This window comes from Lampetra fluviatilis, chromosome 32 (genome assembly GCF_964198595.1).
Source record: "Lampetra fluviatilis chromosome 32, kcLamFluv1.1, whole genome shotgun sequence".
NCBI classification, from domain to species: domain Eukaryota; kingdom Metazoa; phylum Chordata; class Hyperoartia; order Petromyzontiformes; family Petromyzontidae; genus Lampetra; species Lampetra fluviatilis.
The window spans coordinates 179,937-189,669 of record NC_136306.1 but is presented as its reverse complement, the minus strand read 5'-3'; the positions used below and the strand labels follow the sequence as shown (position 1 = coordinate 189,669).

Genomic DNA, 9,733 nt, shown 5'->3' with positions numbered 1-9,733 from the left:
AGTGAAGACAGAAGACGGAGGAGGAAGGGATAGGGCCCTGAGGCACCTAGTCCCGCTGTCCTTGTGAGGACCGGGGCCCTGTGTGGCTCAGAGGCGGGACCTTGGGACCCGGGGCCGAACGTCCGTGTGAGGGCCGGCCCGCGGGACCCAGAGGTCGTAACCCACGCCCAAGCTGGGGTGGGTCTGTAGGCTCCACGGACGCTACGGGGCTGGAGTGGCTGTGAGCGTGCACCGTGAGCGTGTAGCGCGAGCGTGCAGCGTGAGCCGTAGTAACCACACGTGTCAAGTGGAATGTGCAGCGTGAGTTGTAGTGACCACACGTGTCAAGTGGAGTGTGTAGTGTGAGAAATAGTGACCACACGTGTTATTGTGGTAAGACAAGATTTAATAAAGTGTGCTACCCGTCAAGTGGTTTCCCGCCGTCATTCCGAATACTTCACGAGTGTGCGCTACGTGGCCTCCCTCGCTCGGGTCGGCGCGGGTTCCAGCCGGGCCGCCCTTGCTCAGAGTGGCGATCCGAGCGGCGAGATCCCGCAGCCTCCTCCCCTCCGCGCCCTTCAAGGCGCGTTTCTTCTGCTGCTGCTGCCCACGGCAGCGTGACCCCTCCTATCACTCACCCGCGCTGCTCCCCAGCCAGCCGGCCTCTACTCCCCGGCGCCTGCCTGCTCTGCCCACCCGGCCCCAGAAGGCGACTGTGGCTCTCAACGCAGCTCAAAGACTCAAGGCGACAGAGCAGCGCGTATCATCATCATCTCACGCGTCTTGAGTAGTTTTTGTTGTTGTTAATTTCTCTGCTAACATGTACGTGCCCACCTTCGTGTTTTTACCACTGGGTGAGTGCGACTCTGCTCGGCGTCCGTGTTGTTGTTATTGTTGATGGAGCTGATGGCTCCGGGTCTGCTCCGCTGCCCGTGTTGAGGACTCGGTCTCTCGCAGACACCGACTGTTTCGTCTCACGCACCCACTCACACACCTACTTACTCTTACATGCACTCACCAAACCGCAGGTCACAACAACACACTCACACCTACTTCATCTTACATTCATTCACTCACCACACTGCAGATCACAACATCACACTCACCCACTCACACCTTACACTCACCCACACACACCTCCTTACTCTAGCACCCCACTCGCCACACCGCAGGCCACAGCGCTTCTCTTTCTGCTGCTTTCCTCCACTATGGAATTCCCTCCCACCATCGTATTCTTTCCCAAACTGTGATGATAATAATAACAATTAGTATAACCTTGCTCAATTAAAGAAACGCGTTTCACTCGTACCTATTTCAACTTTGATAATAGTTATGTATGTGGCTGACCTCTTGATGTGTTTTAGACCTTTGACTTGTCCTCTCTGTGTTTGACAAATATTCAAATGGCATCAAGAGCGCTGTAAACTCGACACATTTAATAACATCGTGGCCTTACAACGAGCGTACAGAACGGGTGACGTTTTGGGCATTGGCCCTTCTTCACAGCACGTAGGCGTGCGCCTGTATGACGTTTCCGATTGAGGCCACACGCACGCAGTGTTCTTGGCACGGAACGCGTGGCGCTGTGCCGTTGGCTGTGCTTGGTGCATTCACTGCAAGCGCAGCAGCAGCACCACGTATTTTATTTTAGCGAGGTCTGTTTAAAAAAAATGTTTGTATATCGGGTAACCCTGGGGTGGGCGCCGCGGTGGCGAGATGTGAACTGCCTCGCCTGGTACACAGGAGGTCATGGGTTCGATACCGACCCCGACGAAGCCTGTATATTTGGAGTTAGCGTGTCCCCGTGGTCGCGTGCGTTTTTCTGCGGGTCCTCCGGTTTTCCCCTCCACATTTAGAATCGTGCCTTTTCGAGTATTTGGCTGCGATACATTTCCACACGATACGCCACTTCGTTGGGATATCATTTGTGATAGCCAGATCGCTTCTGAAAAATAGCTATATAGCTCGGTGGGCCTTACCTGGTAAAATAAAACAATAGTTTAGTTTAAAATAGCAGGAGACATTTTTTGTTTAATTCAGTAAACGAAAATCATTTTTCAAGAGCCCCAATGAATGTGAATACGAGATGGTGGTCCTTTATAAACGTCACGAAGAGTCCTTAAAGAGCCGCACGTGGATCCAGAGCCTTGCGGTCATCGAATTGTAAACAACGACCACCGGTTTGCCGCACGGAGAGCATCATGACTTATAGACTTATAATGATTTATAGACTGTATCATGATTTATAGACTTATAATGATGTGTAGACTGTATCATAATTTACAGACTGTATAATGAGTTGTAGACTGTATGATTTATAGACTAAATCATGATCTATAGACAGTATCATGATTTATCGACTGTATAATGAGTTATAGACTGTATATGTCGGGCAGTGAAATTAGCATTTCACCTCTTTTAACTGAAAAACAAAAGCAGCTGCCACGGCGGTTAGCGCTGGGTGAGCGGCGAGCGCACTCCACTGAAGCAGTTCAGAGGGCGCCGGTTCGGTTCCCATCTCCCGGCGCGGCAGTTGGAACGAGGGGGCCAATTTCCTCAAATGCTCACCTTCAACGCCTCCGTCCACTCAGTGGCAGTACAATAATTGGTCTTCCACAGTCGATCGGCAGGTCGCGTGTGGTGGGGTGAAGTGTGGGTACCGCCCACCTCTTCCAAGCCGTCAGGCCAACGTGGAAGAGTAGGCCGAACACCATCGGGAGGTCCCTTTCCGCCAGCAATGTCGAGAGCAAGCTCTTTCAGGGTTGCGCCTTTTACCTGTCTGTACGTTCTCGCGCACCTGTCAATCAGTGCATTCGAATCTAAAATTCCACTGGAAATGAACGCCGCTTCCTGACTTTCGAAACCGGATTGTGTAAAACGATTACCGGTTCTACTGATTGTCGGTTAACAACCTTAATTTTAAACCATTGTGAGGGTAGGGAATGTCCGCTGGGACGCTGATTATTTTTAAACACAGTTGCTGAGCACAGGACCAGAGACACAAAACGCCAGGCGGCCAGAAACGAACAGTACTATAAGGTTTCGAATAGATAACAGTCAACAGTTAGAGCTTGGGGAAAAGAGACGATGGGAGGGAATTCCCAAGTGGAGGAGAGCGAGGCGAGAAGCAGAAAGAGAAGGAAGGTGACCGGCGGTGTGGTGAGTGGGTGGGCGCCAGTGTCGTGTTTGTTTATAAATAGGTCGACTCAGCCTCAAATGAGTACCTGGTAAGGTGTGTAAACATCGGCACAAGGGAGACAAAGGCGGCCGGGTGTGGTGCTGGCCACCCACCCCCTCGTGTGGCGTGCCGGCCTTCATAGGTGCTCGCTAACAGCACTTGCCCCAAAAGTCTGTTTAGGCTGACCTGAACTGTGTGCGGTCGTGGTGGTGGTTGAACACAGCGTGGAGTCTGGTGAACCGTCGAGTCGTCAACATGGGTGGAGGAAGCCTCGCGAGTGAAGCTCACGGGAACGGTAGCCCTGGGAACATTGATTGGTATTAATTTGTTCCTCGGTACATCGTCTGTGCTCGCTCCCGTGCTGTTCCACTGCGGGAGCTCCACAACTCATTCGCCTTGTGCCTCATGCCGGTGCGGCAGTCGGATATTGATCGCAATGGATGGGGTGGTAGTGTTGTTGTTGTGATTGTCTCAGATCGAATATCGTGTCCACGGTGTCTGTGGAAGGACGCACCGCCCGGTGACTTTGTAACTGGATCCTAGTCGTCGTAATCTGGCCAGGTCCAGGCACCGCTGCCTCACGGTGCCAGAGACCCGGGGGAGTTGAAGCAGGTTAAGAGCCCTGGGGGCGGTGAAGCAGGCTGAGAGCCCTGGGGGAGGTGAAGCAGGCTGAGAGCCCTGGGGGTGGTGAGGCAGGTTGAGAGCCCTGGGGGATGTGAAGCAGGCTGAGAGCCCTGGGGGCGGTGAGGCAGGTTGAGAGCCCTGGGGGCGGTGAAGCAGTTTGAGAACCCTGGGGGAGGTGAAGCAGGTTGAGATCCCTGGGGGGAGGTGAAGCAGGTTGAGAGCCTTGGGGGAGGTGAAGCAGGTTGAGATCCCTGGGGGAGGTGAAGCAGGTTGAGAGCCCTGGGGGAGGTGAAGCAGGCTGAGAGCCCTGTGGGCGGTGAGGCAGATTGAGAGCCCTGGGGGCGGTGAGGCAGGTTGAGAGCCCTGGGGGCGGTGAGGAAGATTGTGAGCCCTGGGGGAGGTGAAGCAGGTTGAGAGCCCTGGGGGAGGTGAAGCAGGTTGAGAGCCCTGGGGGAGGTGAAGCAGGCTGAGAGCCCTGGGGGCGGTGAGGCAGGTTGAGAGCCCTGGGGGAGGTGAAGCAGGTTGAGAGCCCTGGGGGAGGTGAAGCAGATTGAGAGCCCTGGGGGAGGTGAGGCAGGTTGAGAGCCTTGGGGGAGGTGAAGCAGGTTGAGAGCCCTGGGGGAGGTGAAGCAGATTGAGAGCCCTGGGGGAGGCTGAGACCAGGACACATACATAAATATACACAACAGCCACCACGTGTCACTTAGTGGCGGTGACATCATAATGGCGCTTGTACCAGGCGAGGTGCACATTGACATACGCACACTGCATGTCATCAGCAAGAAGGCCGAAGCAAGACTTGTGCTGGACACTGGAAAGTGGGAAACGCAAGAGAGGACTCCTGATGATCTGGAGCCAGATTACACAAAGGGAAAGAACGTCTATCAGAGTTACTTGGGAAGAGCGGCCTCAGTTGGCACAGAGACCCATTAACTCACACAGAGACATATATCCACACAAAGACAAAGTTCCCCCGTATAGCCTTAACACACTGTAGGGGCAAGTGCTGTTAGCGAGCACCTATGAAGGCCGGAACGGTACACGAGGGGATGGGTGGCCAGAACCGCGCCCGACCGCCTTTGTCTCCCCAGTGGCGGTGTTTACACACCGCACCAGGTACTCATTTGAGGATGAGTCGACCTAAGGGAGGCCCGGGACCGGTTCAGATAATCGTCTACCGGTGTTGGCCGTGAGCGGGAATCGAACCCAGGTCGCCGGGTTCATAGTGCAGCGCGCCGCTGCACTACCGTTCCCCACATATATATATATCCACACAGAGACACATAGACGCCACAAAGACACAGATTCACACAGAGACATATAGACTCACACAGACACACACAGACTCACTCAGGGACTTACAGAGACCCAACGATTCACATATAGGTCTATATGAGAGCCTGTGTGTCTCTTTGCATGTATATCTCTCCCGCTGATGGAACAAGAATGTGTGCGTGGAGGCGCTGGGTGTCAGTGACGGATAAGGCCACGGACTTGGGGCCATGGTGCCGTAGTTCAGAACCATTTGGTTGGTTGTGAAAATGTGCTTTTACATTCAATCCTACCTCGGATCATCGCTCATCCTATCCCAGTGTGGTGGAACATTCCTGTCACCCAGAGGCTTGAGGGTAGGGAGGTAGATCATGCCAAGAGACAGAAAATGATTGAGAGGTGCGGGAATCCACAGACAGGCGGGAAGGCAGCCGGAACCGGCGCCAACAATTTATCAAGCTCTGTGGCCCTCTATATCGGGATGTTTGGCCAACTCCACACGTAAGCTGCGTGTTGTGTGGTCCCTTCAGCAGCGTCAGATCGAGACTGCAGTGGCTTTTACACGGAGGCGGGTGAGTGGCACCTGGGCTTCGACTGCCCATGGCCCCAGCACTGCTGCGGAGACTGCCACGCTCGCTATTGCTGCACCACGGCCCTGGAGGAACTGCACGAGGATGAGCAGAGTTGGTGCAACTTCTTTGTGATCAGGTCAGGAACGCCGCACACCTCCACGCTCACGGATTAACGGTGCAAAAAAGATCAGATATATCGCGAGTACATTCTGTAAAGATGTGCACAGGAAACGTATTTATTATTAAGCTTATTTACCCACAAAGGTATCACTTGAGTTCCAAGACTCTGTTTCAAGTGATAATAATTGAAAAGGTTTTACTCTTTCCAGCAATGATACAGGTGTTGAGATGTTCAAACACCAAATAGACACCCATTGCAATGCATCAAGTATGCATTGACCACACATGATTGTGGCAAAACATGCAAACACACGTTCCTTGATAATAATGTATGCATTGTGTTTGAAACGGATTGGCCTACACCAGAGACAGTCTCCTTTATGGCCTCGTCTCACCAGTGTTAGACCACAGAACGCCAAAAGGCAAATAACACTAAGGCAATGCAAATATCAAAGCATTTTTATGTCGGGTTGAGCAGTTATATCTATGGGACCATTTTTTGCCGGTAAAAAAATGGCCACATACATAGTCCTGTCAAGTGTTCTCAGTCAGGGTCAATGTTTCACTGTGTAATCCCGATTAAGTAATTTCCAGGTAATTCAACATTGAACCTGGAGGAAAATCCATGTTCTCCCCTTGTTCCAAAAAAATGTGACTAGTATTGGCCAAGCATGCTGAACAGTTACAAAGTTACCTAAAAATAACTCAATTGGGATTGCACAGAGCAGCAACATCACCCCCTCCTGCGAAAACCTGGCAGGACCTTCATTAAAACATATATTCTTATGATTTCCTGAGTCAACAAGGACGATGTTTACGCCACTGTGCATGTGAATTGGCACGGTGTGCTGTCACCTCCCCAGCCCCAGCATTATCGCGGGCATCACGCTGGGGCTTTTCCTGCTGATGCTCATCCTCACCCTCATCTGCTGCTGCACCTGCTCGGGCTGCGTGCTCAGCCAGATGCGCCTCCGCCGCCGCTCGTCCTCCTGCTCCAGTGGGTAACACCACACTGGGCACAAGTGTAAAGATCCCCCGATGGCCTTTAACAGACTGTTGGGGCGAGTGCCGTGAGCGACCACCGATGAAAGCTGGCACGGCACGCAAGGAGATGAGTGGCCAACACCACGCCCGGCCGCCTTTGTATCTCAAGTAGCAATGTTCACACATCGCACCAGGCTGAGTCGACCTAGGAGAGCCCCAAGACCGTTTTAGATAATCGCCACTGGTGTTTGCGGTGAGCGGGAATCGAACTCGGGTTCCCGGGTTCATAGCACAGTGTGCTAACCGCTGCACTATCAATCCCAATTGCTGTCAGCTTAATCATGCATGACCACACAGAAGCAGTGCAGTGCATTTTTATTTGGCATTGTCATGAAAATTCAGCACAATTATGAGCGGCTCTTGTTATTAGACGGTTCTGTAAAGATAATCTAATCATTAATAGTCGGTTATTGGTTATCGGTCATGGAATGATCTGACCAAATTTGTGTCGTTAATACCATACACCACCCAATAACCAAACAGATTAATTATTATGTGTAAAATCATCTAAAGCATCACTTATTAATGTTTAAGCTCACCTGTAAGATGAACAATTTTCACAACTAAAATATAGCAATAAGATATGGCGTTTCATTTGAAACTGCACCATACATCTTCAGGAAGAGATCCGGGAAGTCAGAATCACCTGACCTGGCTTCAAAATGACAAGGCCTAAACCCAAACATCAATAATGGATTGTAACACGAGATGCGACATCGCACGTGTTAAGCATCGATATGATTAAACTTTGTTGGTTTTTCAGGTCACTGCGATGCATCATTGTACGGTTCCCATGCCGGGTCCTTCAGCAGCCTCACCATAACGCAAGCCCAGAGTCAGCCCTCCAGCCAGCACGCGGGCAGGCAGTTGCATGGAGGCTACACGGTGGTCCCGGCCAACTCTCAGCTTGTCTCACCCGCAGAGCTCACGCCCAGCCCGCAGTCTGAAACCCCCCCGCTCGTCTCTGCCACGTTCGTAGGGGGCTTCTCTGGTGGGCTGGTTCCGGAGGGTGCCACCGTGGTACATGCGGTGCGTGCAGTCACCGAGTATCAGTTCATCGTGGGGCCGCCACCACCGTACGACGAGTCTGGTCGGCAGGGCACGCAGATTTAGAACGGCCGGCAATGCTGCGGTGGCGAAGTGGTGACACTCGCACCTCGATAGCAAGAAGGGTCTGGGTTTGGTACCCAACTCGGGCGCCTTTCCGCGTGGATTTGACCAATATTTTTCGTAATAAAGTTTTTTGGGTTACATCGCGTAAATATAAATGTCGTAAACCCACCTCCACCCGGCACAGCCAATTAATAAAGGTTGTCACGTGAACTTCAACACACCTGTGTGTTGGTGAGAAAACCCCACATTTCCAAATTTAGCTAACCACGTTTCGCTGGTGATTACAACCTTACTAAATGGCTGTGTTGATGTAAAAGCTTTTATTATGAATGTGGGGAGTTTATATGTTCTCTCCTGTGTTCTGCATGGGTTTGCTCTGAAAACTCACTTCTTTAGAACTGATTTTTGTGTTTAATTTGATGTCCATCCCCCGCACCTCCGATTAGCACGGATGGCTACATACGGCGCGAAAGAAGTTCAACATACATACAATGTAACTGGTAATGCTGAAAAATGATCAGCAAATTGCTTCATTGGGATTACACACAGCAGCAACATCGCCCCGGACTGCAAACACTTTGCAGGACCGTCCAGAAAGAGCTGAGGCTCAGTGAAGGCTTTCCAGGGTAAACGAGTGGATTAACAATAACACAGTGTAAAGGTTGCTAAATTACCACAAATACTTTACACTCTCGGTATGCATTGCCGACGGCAATTCCACCGCAATGATTGGCGCGGATGAAGATTGAGAGAGCAAGGAGTTGTTTATTTACAGAGTAGGAGCACAAATCGAGAACAAGAATGCATCACCTGCAACAAACGGAAATGCAACCGAGTGCGAGATTTCCAAAGGCGACCGAGAATGCATCTACCAAAGCATTACCCGCGACACCTTTAGCTTCCAGGTGTCCCGTGCCATCATCGTCATCATGTGCATGCCCCTCAGGGAGGAGCAGTCCCCACGAGGCGCCACCAGGCAATCCTATCCTGCTCTAGCCGCCACGCTGAATACAAGCCAAGGCCGTGGTGTCGAGGATTTAGCTTGTTTGGCTACGTCTGGTGGTGGGGTGGAGGGTCTTACGACATACATTTTGCCACATTACGTGGCCTATTTTCAAACATCAATTGCAAAAGCTGGCAGTTTCTGTATATTAATTTACCACATAAAGAAAACAAACAATATAAACATGGTATTTCTAGGTGACTTTCAACACGCGTGTGCAATAGTAAAACGAGTGCACAGCTCGGTGTGGTCGCGTTTCCCAGCACAGCTGTGGAAGGAGTTGAGCCGGGAGCAGCGCTGCGCGTGTGTCTACGTGGCCCACGCGTGGATTGGGCCTTCGTGTTTCCCACCACAAGGGCCGTCCATAGGAGGGTGTAGGATCCGGGGCAAATCCCACTGTGGGCCCCCCGACGCTTTCAAACTAAACCGGGAGTATTACACACGCCACGTAACGTCGAAGCGCGCACCGCCACCCCAAAGCGCCCCCGCCAAAAGCGCGGGGCCCGGTGCGGCCGCCCAGATTCGCCGTGTACCCTGGGGACGGCTCTGCCCCGCCACTCATGCTGCACAGCTTCGACTGGAGTTGCGATATGACTTGAGGCTGTATACAAGAGCGCATATAATATAAACGTGTGTGCACCAATGATTCTACGTGTATCTGCAATATAAAAAAACACTTATTCTTAGGTTTTTTTTCGGTAAAGTCACGTAGGTAAAACATCAAAATTAATAAAAATTAAATTAAATAAAAATCACGACGTTTCGGAGGCAACACAAGTCTCCGTCATCAGGTGGGACCGTCACAGCCAGATTAGCTGCATCAAGTGA

The 9,733-nt window shown here is 51.6% G+C and overlaps 1 protein-coding gene across 2 annotated transcripts; it reads left to right on the top strand.

Moving 5' to 3' along the window:
• The first annotated feature begins 300 nt into the window (after window positions 1-300).
• On the top strand, window positions 301-9,511 carry LOC144943793 (uncharacterized). Of its 2 annotated transcripts, none has more exons than XM_078871635.1 (4): window positions 301-833; window positions 5,587-5,761; window positions 6,609-6,742; window positions 7,553-9,511. In XM_078871635.1, exons 1-4 carry the CDS (start codon window positions 800-802, stop codon window positions 7,900-7,902), a joined length of 693 nt encoding a protein of 230 aa, XP_078727761.1. In that variant the 5' UTR covers window positions 301-799; the 3' UTR covers window positions 7,903-9,511. The 2 variants fall into 2 exon arrangements, with proteins under 2 accessions (XP_078727761.1, XP_078727760.1); XM_078871634.1 differs by having other exon boundaries at window positions 5,584-5,761.
• Window positions 9,512-9,733: the final 222 nt, after the last annotated feature.